We start from the raw sequence: 16976 nt of genomic DNA, 5'->3' as shown, positions 1-16976 counted from the left end.
GAAGAACCGTTTGTGCACCCCTTTCACTCCGACATCTCTCCTCGTTCTCTTCTTGTGGTGTACAACACGTGAGTTGAATTTCCCTTTGAGAGATAATGATGAATATAATACATACAATAGTATAAATATTTAGAAAGTCATTGTGAAGGCTGAGTGCCCTTGGGGGTGGGGGTGGGGGGGGGCACTAAATCCCCCTTTCCAGTCTTTGCAGCGTGTGACGTTTGTCCTCAAAGATGTTTTTGCTCTTCTTCCTCGTCCTTGAAAGCTCCGCCAGAGGCCCACGCTCGCCTCTCCACAGCCGCCCTCATCGTTCCGACGCCGGTCACATTGGCACCGGATCCCGCAATTCAGAGTCGGTGGTGGTGATGATGATGCTGATGGCTGTCACTACCCGCTCACAGAATGGGATCCATTTCCCCACGCGTGACGGAGGGGAATCGGGTGGACATGAAGACGAGCGACAAGGGCGTTTGATCCGCTGTCAGGGGGTTCATCGGTGGGCGCACTAAATTAGGCTCCCACTCGGAGGCGCGCCAGCCCGAATTGAGTCGCCACGGAAGGCATAGTGACGTTCACGGGTGGGGTAAAGAGAGAAAAGAAGAAAAAAAAAAAGGATGACGGTGACGGAGGCGGGAAGGCTCCTTCCTGCAACCTCGCTCACCCCCCGATTAAAAAAAACAAAAACAAAAAACGACTGGACCGCTCCTGCTCCAGCCGGTCTCCGTGGTACCGGAACACGGTCACCTTCTCATCAGCATCATCCGCGCGCGCGCACCCTCCGTGACATGCGTCCGCAAGCACGCGCGCTAATGGTAATGACGGCGTCCTCCTCCTCTTTGTGGCTCTTTGATCTCGCGCCAAACAAGAAAAATAAACAACTTGTTGAGCGGTCCAAGTGTCGGCTCTCCTTCCCGAAGACAGTGTGACGTCACGTGCGGATTTCACTTCTCCCTACGAGGTCGCAGCCCAAATTAAGTACTGTACATTCACCTACATGAACACATCCGGACGCCTGTTTATGAATTTATTTCTTTTATTTTATTTTGTGAAGGTGCGGATAAATCGAATGGACCGTGGTCATGACGTCCTTAAACCTCCCCGACATCGTCCAGAGGCACGCACGCGCTCCCTGGCCGGTGGTGCGTCATCCCCGCGCGCCCATCCGAGGGGGCGCGTGCCCTGAGCCAGCATGGCCACGTCGGTCCGCAAATTACTCAACTGCAAATGGGGGCAGGGGGGTGGTCCGTTGGGGGAAGGGGAGCACGGGGCGCGCACAAAATTGTGTGTCTCCTGGAACACAAATGGTGCTTCAAGATACGCGCAATATCATCTTTGATACTGCACAGGCGATAAGACTCCACACTGCAACAATTAATCCACAACTATTTTGATAATCGATTAATTGTTTGGAGGCATTGTTTAACTTAAAAGTTGTCCAATTTCTGAACAACAATTTCTCTTTTGTCCAATCTCACAATTTCAGCCTCTCAAGAGTAAATATTCTCAGATTTCTATGGTCCTCCATGAAAGTACACTGATTATCTTTGTGTTGAATCAAAATAAAGACATTTAAAAACATCTGATTGGACGACTTAAAACAATGATCAGCATTTCAGACATGCTCGAGACCAAAACAGTAACTGGGTTCCAGCCAGTTTATGTGTGTGCATTTTCTGCACACACATAAACTGTCAACTTGAAATGATGTCCTGTTTTTCAATAAAAGGATGGACATTTTCTTTTATAGTCCGGTTCATCTAGGAATAGAAAATTGAATTGGCTGATTAATCAATTATTAAAATAATCGTTAGTTGCATTCTTACTCCATAATTCCATTCAGAGACCGTTTAAGCGTGCCAGTAGGTGCTGCTGTTTTGGTTAGCAACAGAGTTCAAATGGGCTCATCTCAAGGTCACAGTTCATTGTCCATTTGTGAAGCATAATGTCTATGAATTGAGGTAACTACACTAACTGTTTTGGGGTTTTGGTTAAAAAATATATATATATATTCTTAAATTCTTAAAAGGGAACATACAGTAATATGGAAAATGGACTTCTTAATTAGTCATGGTGGTGGAGTGGTTTCTTGATATGACTTGTGTGCAGACAGTGTGGGTTCAGTTCCCAATCAGTGACAATGCGATTGTGAATGGTTGTCTTCTGATTGACTGGTGACCGGTTTTACCCCAAGTCAGCTGGGAGAAGCTCCAGCTCCCTAAGACCTGAAACTGGGTAGGTAGTAGAAAAAGGATGGAATGTTCTATATTATAGAAAAATATAAAAAAATATATAAACATAATATAAAGAAAAAAAAAGACCTTTTATTAAGGCACAGGGTAACTCTATTTAATTGTGAAAAAATTACATAATACAAGTATGTCTCCTTAAATTGGATGATGTACCCAGTGACTAAGAAAAAAATAATACATTTGTGGAAATGAAAAAAAAAAAAGAGCTATCAAAAGGCAAGTCAAAACAGCACAGCATGTCAAATCAATTTCCAGGTGCTATGCAAACATGCTATGATGACATCAGAGCAATCTGATTGAGTGGCTTTTTTTGGTATTCGTTCACCTGGCCCAACATTCTGTGATATTAATTACGTCAAATGAGGTTTTGTTAGAACAAGTATTGTTAATTTTTTCTTTTTTCTTTTTTTAAATGGTCGACTACTTCAGTGATTTAAGTGTCTTTGACAGATGTACAATCCACCCAATGTCCCCGGACTCACATATATATGTCTGAGAAGCCAGTCTAAGGAGGAGTGAATGGAAGGACTGTGTAATGACTTTATGGCAGAAGAGTGTGCAGTTGCGGGCATCTGGGTCATCTCATTGGACAAAAGACCACAAGTCATCTCTCCTGTCTGCACTCGTGAAAATTAAACAAAAGAACTGCTCCACCGGAGAGGAAGCCTATGTGACTGGAATAAAAAGGTAAAGTCCATAAAGAGCATCTATAATGATATGCTCCGGCTGTATTCACATTCATCATTCACATGTAACTGAGAATGTGAGAGTGGACAGCCAAAAGGAGGAATTTCATTCCCATCACGAGCACAAGAGGAGAAGTTACCTTAAGACTGTTTCAAGTTTTATTTGTTTGATAGGGAGTCATTGCTATTAAAACATAGATGTGACATATGTATGAGTGGGAATATGTTAGCAACCTTAACACGTGACACTGGTGTGAATTGTAATAGTGTTCAGAGAGTGATGTTAAACAGGTGCTCACTGAAGACAGTAAGTATTTAGGTGAGCTGTTGATGGTTATGTGACGTTGACGGCCCTCATGATGTTGGTGTGACCGGAGCCCGGGATCCAGCCGGTCACCACAATTACCATGTCGCCCTCTTTGAAGAATCCTCTCGCCTTCCCTGGGGCACAACATTCAAAACCCGGCGTGAGCGCATGACCAAAAGCTATTACAGGGGGTCCTCGGTTTACGATGAAGTTCTGTTCCTATGGTGGGGTCGTCACCCAGATTTGGCAATGCTTGATGTGTACTCTTTTCATGTGAACACACTTCCCTCCCAGGCACACATTTGACATTCAACATCGCAGTTAATGATGAGTATAGAATTTCACGCCACTCCATTGGCTCCCGGTCAAGTCCCACATTACCTACAAAATCCTGCTCTTCACCTGTAAATCCCGCAATGCATTTGCCCCTCCAGTTCCTATCAGAACTCCTTCACCCATACACCCATCCCAGGACCTTTGGTCCTCCAACTCTGGTCTCCTCTCCACCCCCTGTACCCATCTATGGGGCCAGAGCCTTCATTGTTACAGCCTCCACCCTCTAGACCTTTCAAACAAAAACTCAAAACACATCTGTTCTGTATTCTTGTCTGTCTATCCTGTGTAAAGCGGCCTTGGGTTCCGTGAAAGGCACTATATGAATCTAAGCTATTATTATGATTCTTACAGCAGTTAAGAATGTTAAAATGTTACTTAACAATCTAATGAAAAATAATAAGTATGACAGCGCACTATTCGTAACCTCAAAAACTCGTATGTCGTCAACTACGTAAACAGAAGGACCCCCAGGAGTATTCTTGAGACTGCAAAAAAATAAAATAAAATAAAAATAAAACCCTCACCTATGTCCATGCCAAAGTTCACCCGGTTGTCGACATCGTCCGCCCAGACGGGCGCAGGCAGAGGGTGGAAGATGACAGGGAAGACTCCTCGGAGCAGCTGTGACTGGCGTGCCACCTGAACAACAACAACAGACCTTCACTTATTGGCCACAAAGCTATAATATTCATTGTAAGAGTTGCCACAGTTTTGTCTCATCAAGAAATGGAAAACATGGTGAAAACATCCCTATTTCCATTAAAAAGTACAGATTAAATTTTTTGTTTTTTTCACGTGTGCCAGCTATTGTGGATTACTATTCATTCTAACTAGCAGTGGCAGGCTATATTCAAGGAGCTAACAAATGTTTACTTCACCTGCAACATGCAGCTGAGTACAGTCAGTAACTGTACTGTACAAAAAAACCCCAAAAAAACTGCAATGCACTAAACCCACGATAAATGAACCGTGATATAGCGAAGGACGACTGTATTAGTCATCTGGTGTGACATTTCAAGATGGTTAAAAATATCTCTGAAAGCAAGATCCTAGCACTTTGAAGCCTCCAGAATGCTTGAGACGGCCTGCTTGACCCCGTTAGTGCCCTCCGAGGCAGCTTCGTGAGTTGAAGGAGTCCCGCCAGCGGCCTTCAGTGCAGCCACACCAGGCCCAGATGTGACGCTACGGATGACTCACCTGACCGCTGACCTTCAGGTGGCGGTGCCGAGCGTGCAGAGAAGGCGCTCGTGTGGATTTACGCCACATGACTCACAAGTGTGCACACATTTATAATCCAGTTATGGCCTACATTTAAACACTTTTTGACACCATCTAGTTCTCGTAAAAATGAGCATGATGGACAAGAATGTACAGTAAAATAAACAGCTGTTAACTAAGATGGCCCAAACCAGTGGCACCCTAGGTGAGATTTTATACGGCGAGCCCCCTCCAACTGTGATTTACTGTAGAGAGACTCACAAAAGACGCCAAGTAGCAGTTTATGTCACCTAATTTAATTTCAAATATTAAAAAATGATGAAGATTAAAAGAATAAAAAACATTAGCTACCCAGATGTGAAACTAATAACAGAATTGTTACTATGACGACATAATTTGTAGTAATATTAATTGGGCATTGATTTACATTTGAATCTATTTTAGCTTTTCCATTTTTAGTAATAACTAATTTCAATATATACTAAAATAGTGGCTCGAGATATATGAATTTGATTTGTTCTGTGACCATTCATGTAACATTCACTTGTATGTCAAATCATCTTTACCCATTGAAATAAATACATGTGAATGCCATTAATCCGTTCCAGTCCCCAGTCCCCACCCCACCCCCCAAAAAAGGGAAAACTTGCACTTGATAATATTGTATTTTATAAAAACATAGAGCATCTGCCTCACAGTTCTGAGGACCAGGGTTTAATCCCCGGCACCGCCTGTGTGGAGTTTGCATGTTCTCCCCGTGCCTGCGGGGGTTATCTCCGGGCACTCCGGTTTCCTCCCACATCCCAAAAATATGCGTGGTAGGTTGATTGAAGACTCTAAATTCCCTGTAGGTGTGACTGAGAGTGTGAATGGTTGTTTGTTTATATGTGCCCTGCGATTGGCTGGCAACCGGTTCAGGGTGTACCCCGCCTCCCGCCCGAAGATAGCTGGGATAGGCTCCAGCAGCCCGCGACCCTATTGAGGATAAGCGGTAAAGAAAATGGATGGATGGATGGACGTCATTATACGTATGAACCAACAAGAGGCCGTAATGCAGTCCCTCGTGGTGTAAACAAATCATCCTTGTTCCTCGACTGATGGTGAAACGCCGCTTCCGATCTTTTAATGAACATCTTCACCAAATGTTACCCGATTAGCACAATCTACACATCACTGGAAAGCATTTTTAATGCCTTTTCAGAAAATCCATATAGCTCAAAACAGGGCCGTGTGACTTCTGATCTGTTTCGTGCTTGAGGGTTACATATATGCCTGTGAGTATTGGTATATTAGCTGTCCTCAGTTGTTGATCAACCATTTATGTTCAAATATCCGTTACATTAAGGGTTCTAAAACTGGGACTATCAATGCTAACCATTAGCATGTCAATTGCACTTTCCATTAAATGTTAGCATTAAGCTAAAGGGCCGTTCTTAAGGCAACAATGTTTGGTTGTTTTAAATACACAATGTGTAACTGTCTTTGTTTTGTTTAGTTTGACAGTAAACTTCAATTAGGAGTGACATTAAACATATTGAGCCCTCTTTTTTGGATGAATTGTTCACTATTTGCCAAACTGCTGCTTATTGTGGAGTGAGTTAAATTTAGTTCGCTGCCACCATACAGCGCTCGTATTTCAAGTGTATGCTCATAAGTCAAAGCAAAACATTTGCCGAATGACCTTCGTATCTCGAAAAACTCGGGTCACTCGGGATGGCGCCATTGTACTGTTTATCGAAGGTGGTTTTTGCGGGAGGGAGCGGGGGGGTTCAATTTTGGGCGTCCCCCTCAGGCTGCGGCTCCCTTAGCATTTGCTCATTTTGCCTAAACGGCAACTCTGCTTGTAAATGTGTTTTGTGGATGGAAACAAGATTGTGAGGTTCTGTCTGTTAGAACCTGACAAAGACATCAGTCACGAGCAGGAGTCGGATTGTTATTATTTAGTTGAGTGTACCTGTGGGCTCCTGGTGACTGCAATGATTGGACAACGGGGTCGGTACCTGGACAGGAGGTGTGCCGACCTACACACACGCACACGCACACACACACACGCACACACACACACACACACACACACACGGAATACACAAACAATTAATAATCATGACCAAAAGCGCATTCATGTCAAGTTTATTATGCCTGATAGCAGAGGTTGTTCCAGTGAATCCATTTGCATATACAAAACATAAGGCAAAACACAAACACAATAATACCGTTGGGTTTTAAAGCAGAAAACTGAACTTGTACCGTCTGTAGATTTCCTTACAGAGAAATGCCTAACATTTTTATTTTTTTATTTTTAAAACCTGTCCATTGTAAAAGGACAGCAAAGTCATTAAGTTTCATGGACTATGTGAGTAGTCGTTATAACATCATCAACCTGCAAATCGCGGAACCTTGAATAAATTAACATATTATCTACAGACTGATTGTTGTTCAGAAATGTATGATTAAGTATCGAGTATGAACCTAAACCATGATTTTTTTTTTGTACAATATCAGATTTATTTTTCTTATTTCACGCTAACCCTGTATAGGTAGGTTCAAGACATTGTTCATCGGTACTACGCTTTTGCAGGCATAATCACGTCGTCGTCATTAAACCACAGCAACACTGCTCCACCTTGTTGTACAGAACCAATTTGTTCCTCAATAGGCCACAGGATGTCAAGTCTAAAGATGATAATGAATTAGAGCTTTACAGGCCATCGAAACTATGAGGCAGCATCAGGGGAAACTGGAGGGCACACAAACCTCCTCGCTTCCGGTTGCATACCAGGGCGTTGTAAGGGGGAGAAAAGTGACGACAATTCTTAGTGCCCGGACCAAAACAAAAAGTAATTTAGAAACCAAAAAAATCAAGGGTCCAAGCGTTGACTAATTTCTTGCCAGAGAGATCGTATCGAGCAAACGCACACACGCGTATAATGTTTTAGGTCTTTTGACTAACAAGGCAGCTACTCTCCCACTGATAATACATACAGTATGAGCCATCTTGTGATCATACACATACAATTGTTTGGTTACTTTAACTAACTAACTAAACTAAACTAACCTTAGTACCAATGAGTCGCATGCGGCTTCACTATGTTTGAAGACAAAGCTGGTATTATTTGCTCACATGTCGATAGAGATGGGACTTGATAAGAATTTTGCAATTCCCCATCCATTATCGATTCTCTTATCAATTCTCATTGGGTGAGATGGGACGGGCTCATTGAAAAGAAACAAGCCACTAAATACAACAACTACATTTAGCAAAGTGGTTCACTGCATATTTAATCAGTTGTTTTTATTTGTTTCTATGCCAGTGGGTCAAAATGTGTTTTCACGTGAAACCGGTCTGTGGCACAAAAAAGGTTGAGGACTGCTCGTCTATATGGTTCTCATTTGGTAGAAATTTGAGTCCATCTTTGAAGGACACCTCGGGAAATAGCCATAATGACCCTAAAATGGTAGCTTTAAACCAAAATGGCTTACTTCCTTCGCATTTTGGGGGATGAGTTCTTTTTTTGTAGGCCTACTGATGATAGGCATAACTACCAAATTCCATGTTGCTTTTTTAAAACTGGCCTCTGGGGCTGAATTTGAGATTTACTTGATTTGAGGGTTTGTACTGATAGGGTTGCAGTGCACACCTGCCGCTAGTGGTGAGGACTATGATGGCACCGGCGCAGCACTTAAAGGAGGACTCCACGGCCCCAATGGCCGTGACCTCTGTGGGGTCGGAGGACAGAGGAGTCAGGCGGCGCAACTCCTCAAATAGCTGCTGGTGGAAAATGGCCGCCTCTGCCTCTCTGCAGATCTGACAGCATGTGACAGAGCAGGAGAGAAAGAGAGTCAGCGGTGGGCTTGAAGTGTAACACAAATAAACACAAGTACACACACACACACACACACACACACCGAGTGCATCATGGCGACTGCCTTCACGGGAAACAGGCCCTTGGCGGTCTCGCCAGATAACATAACGCAGTCGGCTCCGTCCAGCACGGCGTTGGCAACGTCACTGCTCTCTGCTCGGGTGGGCCGCGGGTGGGACACCATGCTCTCCAGCATCTGCACGCACACGCACACACACACACACACACACACACAATATATTAGCTTGACAAAAAAGGTCCCTGAATATGGTGTCAAACATGTTTCCATCGGGGTCACGACTTAGTCATAGATGGGGCCGTTTATAATGGTGAGACCACATAAATGTATAATCACTAGGATGTGTAACTACTCCAAACATTGCTCTTTTGTACGCACCTTGATTTTAGTGTTCGGTTCACATTCTGTACAGTAACAGAACAAAAAAGTGCTTATCATTTTGTAAACGGGGTCAGATTTAATGGCATTTAAATAGGAAAGTCTTTTACGGAAAGTGCAACATTACTAGTTTGTCAACTTTTTAAGAAATTAAAGGGCGCAGTCAAGTGCAACCGTAGCACTTTGAACCGTGTCAATAATTATGTTATGAAAATACTTAAAAATGGCATTAGTTATTACGTTGCTTCCATCCATCCATCCATCCATCCATTTTCTGAGCTGCTTCTCCTCACTAGGGTCGCGGGCGTGCTGGAGCCTATCCCAGCTGTCATCGGGCTGGAAGCGGGGTACACCCTGAACTGGTTGCCAGCCAATCGCAGGGCATATAGAAACAAACAACCATTCGCACTCACAGTCATGCCTCCGGGCAATTTAGAGTCTCCAATTAATGCATGTTTTTGGGATGTGGGAGGAAACCGGAGTGCCCGGAGAAAACCCACGCCTGCACGGGGAGAACATGCAAACTCCACACAGGCGGGGCCGGGGATTGAACCCGGGTCCTCAGAACTGTGAGGCTGACGCTCTAACCGGTCGGCCACCGTGATGCCGCTTTTTATTATTATTATTATTATTTTACATATGGCTACCCATGACATCTGGTAGCGAGAGGCTGAGCTGCACTGAGTTTGTTTATGGACTAGGCAAGTGGCCAGAATGCGAGGCAGTTACACTTCTTGTCCCGTAACCATGTTATACACTGTTTTTACTTTTTTGATGGCTAGATTTAAACAGGAAAATTTGTGGTAAGCTTTCACTGGCTGCATACAATGACACGGAAGCCTGGATCTGGCCTAGAGGGCCATGAGGTCGGCACTGCTACGTGAATGCAGTCATCCATAACTATATCGCAGTTCAATTATTGCAGGTTCAGTGCATCGCTGATTTTAATTTGTTTTTTATTGTATAGTACAGTTACTCAACTACACATCTCAGGTTAAGTAAACATTGTTAACTAATTGAATATAAACTACCACTGCTAGTTAGAACAAATTGTAATCCACAACGTGGTGCTCTTTCAATCGCTTTATTAAACCAACAGTAACAAACTACAGTAATCAAATGCACATTCTCAGCACATCTGTCACGGTAAACAACGGTGGCTAACGTTATAGCCAGGAAATAGCCAGCCAACAGTACGTTCTCATATGTCCACTTCCACGGTCACCGTTACTATGGTGAAGAATGTGTTGACGGTGAGTCCAAGCGGACAAAAATAATACAGGGTCCAATCATTGCGGTCACCATGAGCCCACAGGTACACTAATAACAATCTGACTCCTGCTGGGCATTACACGCATATCATGTATTGGTGATGAAGAGTATGCATGAGGATGATTGAAAATATATATAAATAATAACGTAAATACTTGGTTGCTACTTTGCAGATTTCGTCTATTGCGAGGGTAGTCTGGAACGTACCCCACAATAAACGAGGGATTAGTGTAGATACATTCATTCAAATGTGGTTTCATCCAATGCTGAATATGTAGTAACGTCTTTGTGGATTGATGGGACGCAGCCAGTAAAACGAGATGTGTCCCGCTGTAGCCTGACAGACGATAATTTTGCTGGAATTCAAGCTGCCAGTGCTAATTGGCCTAATTTGTGACAAGTTATGTGTGGCTAAGTTGCTGTGTAACACTGTCGCCAAGAGTCAGCAGATGTAGCATAAACATATATAGCCCTGTGACTCAACATGGCTGCAGGGGAGAGGATGTGTGGACGTGCGTGCGTGCGTGCGTCTGAGTGTGTGTAGTAGAGGAACGTGAGGAAGCAGTGTATCCCCTCGATGAGAATGCCATGATTTTGTTTCGTTGTTGTTAGGGTTATTTGACATTTTCTTGGAAAATATGTTTGAATGTATGTGTAGAATTCACAACGTGTGTGTGTGGCCAAAATGACTGGCCAAAATGCTCATTTATGCATGTGTGTGTGTAGGTATGTGTGTGGAAAAGAAGATATCTCATGTTAAGGATTGAATGGCTAAAGAATTTTTGTACTCGACTATAATATGGTGAAAATAAATTAAAAGTCGATTAATCGATGACGTCATTGTCAATATTTTTTTCAGCACAGTACAGCGGCCCCCGACCTTTTTTTCGCATTGGACTGGTTTCACCTACAGACATACAGTATTTTGATGGACCAGCATAGAAACAAATGATTACAAATAAAACTATTCACTGTTATGCTGAATGTAGTAGTTGTAATTAGAGGGAGCCCTGGACATGGTTTACACCAGTTCGGTGGTCCCACTGGTATGAATATTCAATATTATTTTTTTCATTCTCGTACTCTCAGACGTGCACAGATGTACAAAGACGTTGCCTTGTTGGCCGGACTTTTCATTGCTCCACAGTATGCTACGTAGTCTGTAGACGGTAGCAGACAGACGAATCTAAAGTCCTCTGTAAATTGCCTGACTGAAAGATGAGATGCCAAAAACAGGTGATTAGCAATTAGTCAACTTCAAATTTTAAATGTCGATGCAGGGTGGTAAAGTCGAGTTATCGACTAATCGGTTCAACCCCTATATCATGTACAGTATGTTCTATTTCTTTCCCATTCAAACATTGTTGTTATTTCATTTTATTGGACATTCAATTAGTCAAACTCTAGTGTAATTAAAATGAGAATTTAATACAATAATTTTCAAATAAATAAAAAAATATAATTAATTAATTTGAATTAATTTTTAATTATGAAAAAGAGAATACATTGATAAGTAGAATTCTAAAAATAAATTCTTAAAAATTATGTATTTTTAAATTCTAAATATTAAATATTAAATTGGCCCTTAAAAAATATTTTTGCAGCTGTGTAAATAAATGCGAATAAATTCACAGAGGAGGTACATGTTATTGTAGTGTCATTGGACAGTAATCTGCCCCAAAAAATATTTCTGCGGGTGTATGAGTGAAAATAAAAAATAATTCACAGCGTCTGTTTTTTAAAATGTAATACAAATGTTGATTATTTTAGTAATATGATACCTATAATTGGCCTGAAAACCTTGTTTGTGAATGAATTACAAAGGGTGTACTTCAACATAATGTATATATATTTTTTTTTTAGTCTTAGCTGACATTTCTTATCTAATTTAGACTAATCTAAAATCTAATTTATACAGTAATATGAGAGTCGAAATACAAATTAACCAACAGAATGTGTATATGGTCAATACAAATGTTGATTTGAGTTTTTATTAAACATTAATTTCTCCAAATCCTAATTCCATAGTTGTGTGTGACGGTAATTACGATAAAGTCACAGAATGTGTGCGTGTTCATGATATTTAAATACAATTCTGCATGTATACAGTAGTCCCACTCTGACCTGCGTGGCACAGATGACAGGCTTGCCAGCCGAGTTGCAGCGGCCAATCATCATCTTCTGGGCGATGAAGACTTTCTCGGCGGGGATCTCGATGCCCAGGTCGCCCCTGGCGACCATGACGCCGTCGCTTTCCGCCAAGATCTCCTCAATGCTGACACACATACGAGTGAGGAGCGGGAGAAAGGGCTTAATGTTTGGGATCATACCAAAAATAGAATATGTGAACATAACGTCCGCTCTGACTCACATGGCGATCATCCAAAATGAGCGTGCCGCAGATTAGATAGTTAAGTGAAATATACCGACATAATTGCATAGAGTCAAATATTTATGAGGCCTCCAGGAGTGATCGATTATCGTAAACGCTTGTCGGTGAAGTCAGCGGATAAGTAATGGTGGACGTCAGAGCTTTCTCGTAAATTTTGTCAAGAAACACTAAGTGGTCGCCATACGTCACGTGGACAGACTGTGAGTAGTGAGAGAAAGTGCGAGCTGACAGATGCCGTCACCTCGATGGCAGCTAGCAGGCGGCCATCAACGCTGTTGTCATGAACACTCATGCCCTCGGCTCGTGGCATACACTTCAGTAAATAGCCCATTTCCCCATATGGTGCTCATCATTTACTCAACTGCAGGCTGTTTTTTTGTGTCTTTGTGTCGACAATGTTTAATAGCCTAACATTAGTTGTTTCTTCGTCTTTGTCACAAACATTTAGGAAAGTTCGGATTTTTGGTGAAATTTCAGGATTTCAAAGAAGGCACTAAAACCCTCACAGGTGAACATTTAAAAAAAACTTTTGAATGCCCATGTCCAACCGTTCAATGTTTCAGTACTTTTTGCACACCTTGCTGACCTCTGACAAACACTGATGAACAGAAAAATTCACACCAGGTGTTTGATCACTGAAAATTTCCATGGATGTCCACAGGGCCGCAGCTATCGAATAGTTTTAGAATCGAGTAATCTACCAATTATCACATCAATTAAGCGAGTAATCAGATAATAATTGATTTTGAATTAATGTGCATGTGAGGTGCAGGTATATTTTTTGTCCATTTGTGGTCAACATCCTCAAGTTCTACTGTAGTATCTGTGACTGAGGATGTATGGCTTTAAGAGGCCAGCGAATGAGCGTAGCGTTGTAACTAATGTGTCAGTGATCGTAGACGTGCTGTTGTGGTTGCACTTTGTCTTAAGTGTGACATGATCCCAAACATTCTCTGTCTATTACAGATTCTTTCCTCCAGGCTCACCACCGTTGAACAGATAATTACAAGATCAATAGAACAGTTGAAGTTTATATGGGGGTTATAATTTGCTCGAGTACCAGTTTCAAAATAGTGTGCACACTTGTGGAACCACTTTATCTCACTTGTTAGTTTTTATTATCACTCTCGAAAAGATATCAACAGGTGGTGTTGTTTTGTGCCCCCCAATCCCCCCAATTGCGTTGTACAGGTTATTGGTCACCTTGGTCCATAATACCAAACTCTATTTGTATTTGAACAGGAGTGTATGGAATTTCTGTAGCCACTGTACCAAGTGGCACCAACAAGTGTTATTTTTTTCAGCATTTATATATTCTCTTATCCAGTGATTAATTGAAGCGTGGATATCTTATAGCAAAGAATATACAGTAGTGTCGAATCTGTCGACTCACTTCTGGACTCCTTGGCGACTCTCCACCTTGCTGATCACCTTGATGTCCCTCCCGTGCAGCCCCAAGGCTCGCCTCACATCCCGGACATCCTGCGCCGAACGGATGAAGCTGGCGAACACTATGTCCACGCCCTGCGCCACGCCGAACTTCAAGTCGGCCTCGTCCTGCTCGCTGACCGCCTTCATGCCGATCAGGTCGCAGTCGGGCAGGTTGACGCCTTTGCGGCTGCACAGCACGCCGTTGGCCTCCACCACCGTGTCCACCCAGTCTGGACCTGCACAAGACCGGGTACGATATGTTGGGTACCTCTGCACAGTCGAACAAGAAATCAGCTTTCTATCTCGCTAGCTGTCTGTCCGTCCATCTGTCCATCTAGCTATCTATTAACAAATATCTTGTGATGAGAAAAAAGCTTTCAACATTTATTTTTGTTTTCCATTATGTATTGTAATAAATAATGCAGAATACATATAGTACATCACTTTTTTATTTACCGAGACATTAGCTTTGAACACATTGTATTTAGTCATTATTGTTTTCCAGATTTAAGATATAAGATATAATGCATAGTATATAGATTATTTATTTCTTCTAAGAATTGAGAATTAAATGTACAGTGGTGCCTTGTGATAGGAGTTATATTCGTTCCGTGACCATGCTTTTATCTCAAAACACTCATATTTCAAAACATATTTCCCTATTAAAATGAATGGAAATGCAATTAATCCATTCCAGTCCCCCAAAAAACACACAAAAAAATTAAAAAGTTTTTTAAAAAAAAGACAAGTAGCAGTCTATTGTCAAATATAGTCATCAAAACATAGAATACAAAAAGAAAAATAGAAGACAATATAAAGATAACTCTCGCTCTCTCTCTCACTCACACACACACACACACACACACACACACACACACACACGTCTCTCGTTAACGGTTTCATTCCAAAAACTTTTGTTTTACATGTCTTTTAATTAGGAAACTTGCACTCAACAGTACGGCATTGTGTATAAACACACAATAATAACATTTGTACCTCACATGACATTCAGTTCTGCTTTAATAACGTTATGCGAGACGATCTGCTTTTGTATGAATCCCCCACATCAATGTCTCGCATCTTCTGCAGACATATCTCCATAACGTCTCTGCCGTAAAATGGAATTATGTCCACGACTTCAAATTGTTTTAAACACCTGCCTAGCATTATTGTATTTTATTTTAGTTTTATGTTAATTGTTAGCCCATGTGGCTGGTTGTGGTGTTTTCCATCATATGTTTGATGGAGGCTATGTGGTTGTTTCAAATATACAACAGGTCATTCTCTTTGTTTTATGCTTTACATTATCAACTCATCTATTTTTTTCCAACAAGAAATGAGCTTGAAATGAATATTGTTGTTTTTTATATTGAATTATTTCTTATATAATGCACAACACCCGCATCCCTAGTGAGGATAAGCAGTTCAGAAAATAGATGGATGGGTGGATATTGCGCAACATTTATTCATTTTCAAATTTCTTTTGAGAAAGTAGCTTCAAAAGCATTTGTCTTCATTTTAATTATGCATTATAATATATAATGCATAATGTATACATGTATTTATTTGCATTTGTAGAATTGCTGAATTATTTGCATTGTCGAGTTGTCACTTGTTGCTAGGCAGACTTCGCAGGCATATGCCAGCCATGCTCATTGTGCCTGTTTCCTTGGTGACAGAGCCGAGAAAGGGCAAGGAGAGTTGGCAAAAACAGGAAGTGACTGACACACAAGCACATACACACTCACACTCTCTCTCTCACACACACATACACACGCACTCACAGGCACACACGCACACTTAGGAAATTACTTTAAAAAGACAACACTATATTATAAGGCTTATGTGTTATTTATACTGTAAGTGCTTCAGTGACCCATCAAATCCAGCAGATGGCCTTGCAGTGAAAATAAAAGTTGACGTGTGGTCGAGTAGAACTGTCCAGCACATCCTGTCGTTCAATCAAACCTCTCAAAACCGTTCGGGTTGTTTAGCCATCGAAGTGGTTTTCGATCAAATTAGATGCTTTCTTACTTCGCTCTTGCAATGGATCCCATTAGATTGCTCAGGTGGGCTTAATATTTCGGCCCGTGTCAAGGATCTTTTCGTACCCGTTTCCAGAACTTTAAGTCCAATGAGGCCGTCATCGATGTAGATTTTGCCACCCCTCTTCAGGACCTGCGGTAGGCTGGGATAGTCCACCCAGATGGTCTTCCCATCTGTGGCGTCTTTGTCACTCTGAGCCGTCACCACACGGACATGGCTGCCCTTTTCCAGCTTCACCTCCTCCTCCACTTTCTTCACAAACAAACACACATACTGTATCACTTACACGCATCGATTACAGTAACACCATTCTGAGAGTGTCAATTCAAACTGAGAAGCTTTGCTAAAGCTCTTGTTAGCCGCTAACAGCTAGCTATGAAGCTAGCTCATTAGACTGAGAATTTTCATGGTCAGTTCATTTGGTGTGTGTGTGTGTACAATGTTGAAATTACATATGGTATTGTAAAACTTTAGTTTTCCTTTGACTGGGGTGAAAGGATGGACATTTTTACTCACACTTACACTCAGTTGCTAGCATGAGTGACGAAAGAGTCTCAGGAGAAAGCAGTGTGCTTAAATTCATGAGTGCTGATTGGACTGTACCAAATCTCTACAATGTGGAGGGGGGGGGGGGGTCTTACTTAAATTATTGGCGGAGGTCAATGAATTTAGTTATGCTCACTACAGTATTTTCATACTTTTGATTAATTATATTTACTTATAGATCATATCACTGTAGGACACATTAAAATTATTTTCATTATTATAAACATAATTAT

The 16976-nt window shown here is 41.8% G+C and overlaps 1 protein-coding gene across 2 annotated transcripts in view; it reads right to left on the bottom strand.

Moving 5' to 3' along the window:
* Positions 1-2474: 2474 nt before the first annotated feature.
* The window catches only part of pklr (pyruvate kinase L/R), a 30707-nt gene continuing 16205 nt past the window's right edge, over positions 2475-16976 (bottom strand). For both annotated transcript variants that reach the window (XM_061674228.1, XM_061674227.1), the window contains 8 exons: positions 16263-16449; positions 14114-14387; positions 12453-12603; positions 8703-8855; positions 8435-8601; positions 6751-6817; positions 4103-4217; positions 2475-3376 (listed from right to left, as the gene is read on the bottom strand). In XM_061674228.1, coding sequence (XP_061530212.1) covers positions 3270-3376; positions 4103-4217; positions 6751-6817; positions 8435-8601; positions 8703-8855; positions 12453-12603; positions 14114-14387; positions 16263-16449 — 1221 coding nt within the window. In that variant the 3' untranslated portion in view covers positions 2475-3269. The remainder of the gene's footprint in view (positions 3377-4102; positions 4218-6750; positions 6818-8434; positions 8602-8702; positions 8856-12452; positions 12604-14113; positions 14388-16262; positions 16450-16976) is intronic.

Source organism: Phycodurus eques, chromosome 4, assembly GCF_024500275.1.
Source record: "Phycodurus eques isolate BA_2022a chromosome 4, UOR_Pequ_1.1, whole genome shotgun sequence".
Lineage (NCBI taxonomy): Eukaryota > Metazoa > Chordata > Actinopteri > Syngnathiformes > Syngnathidae > Phycodurus > Phycodurus eques.
This window is presented reverse-complemented; position numbering and strand designations above follow the sequence as displayed.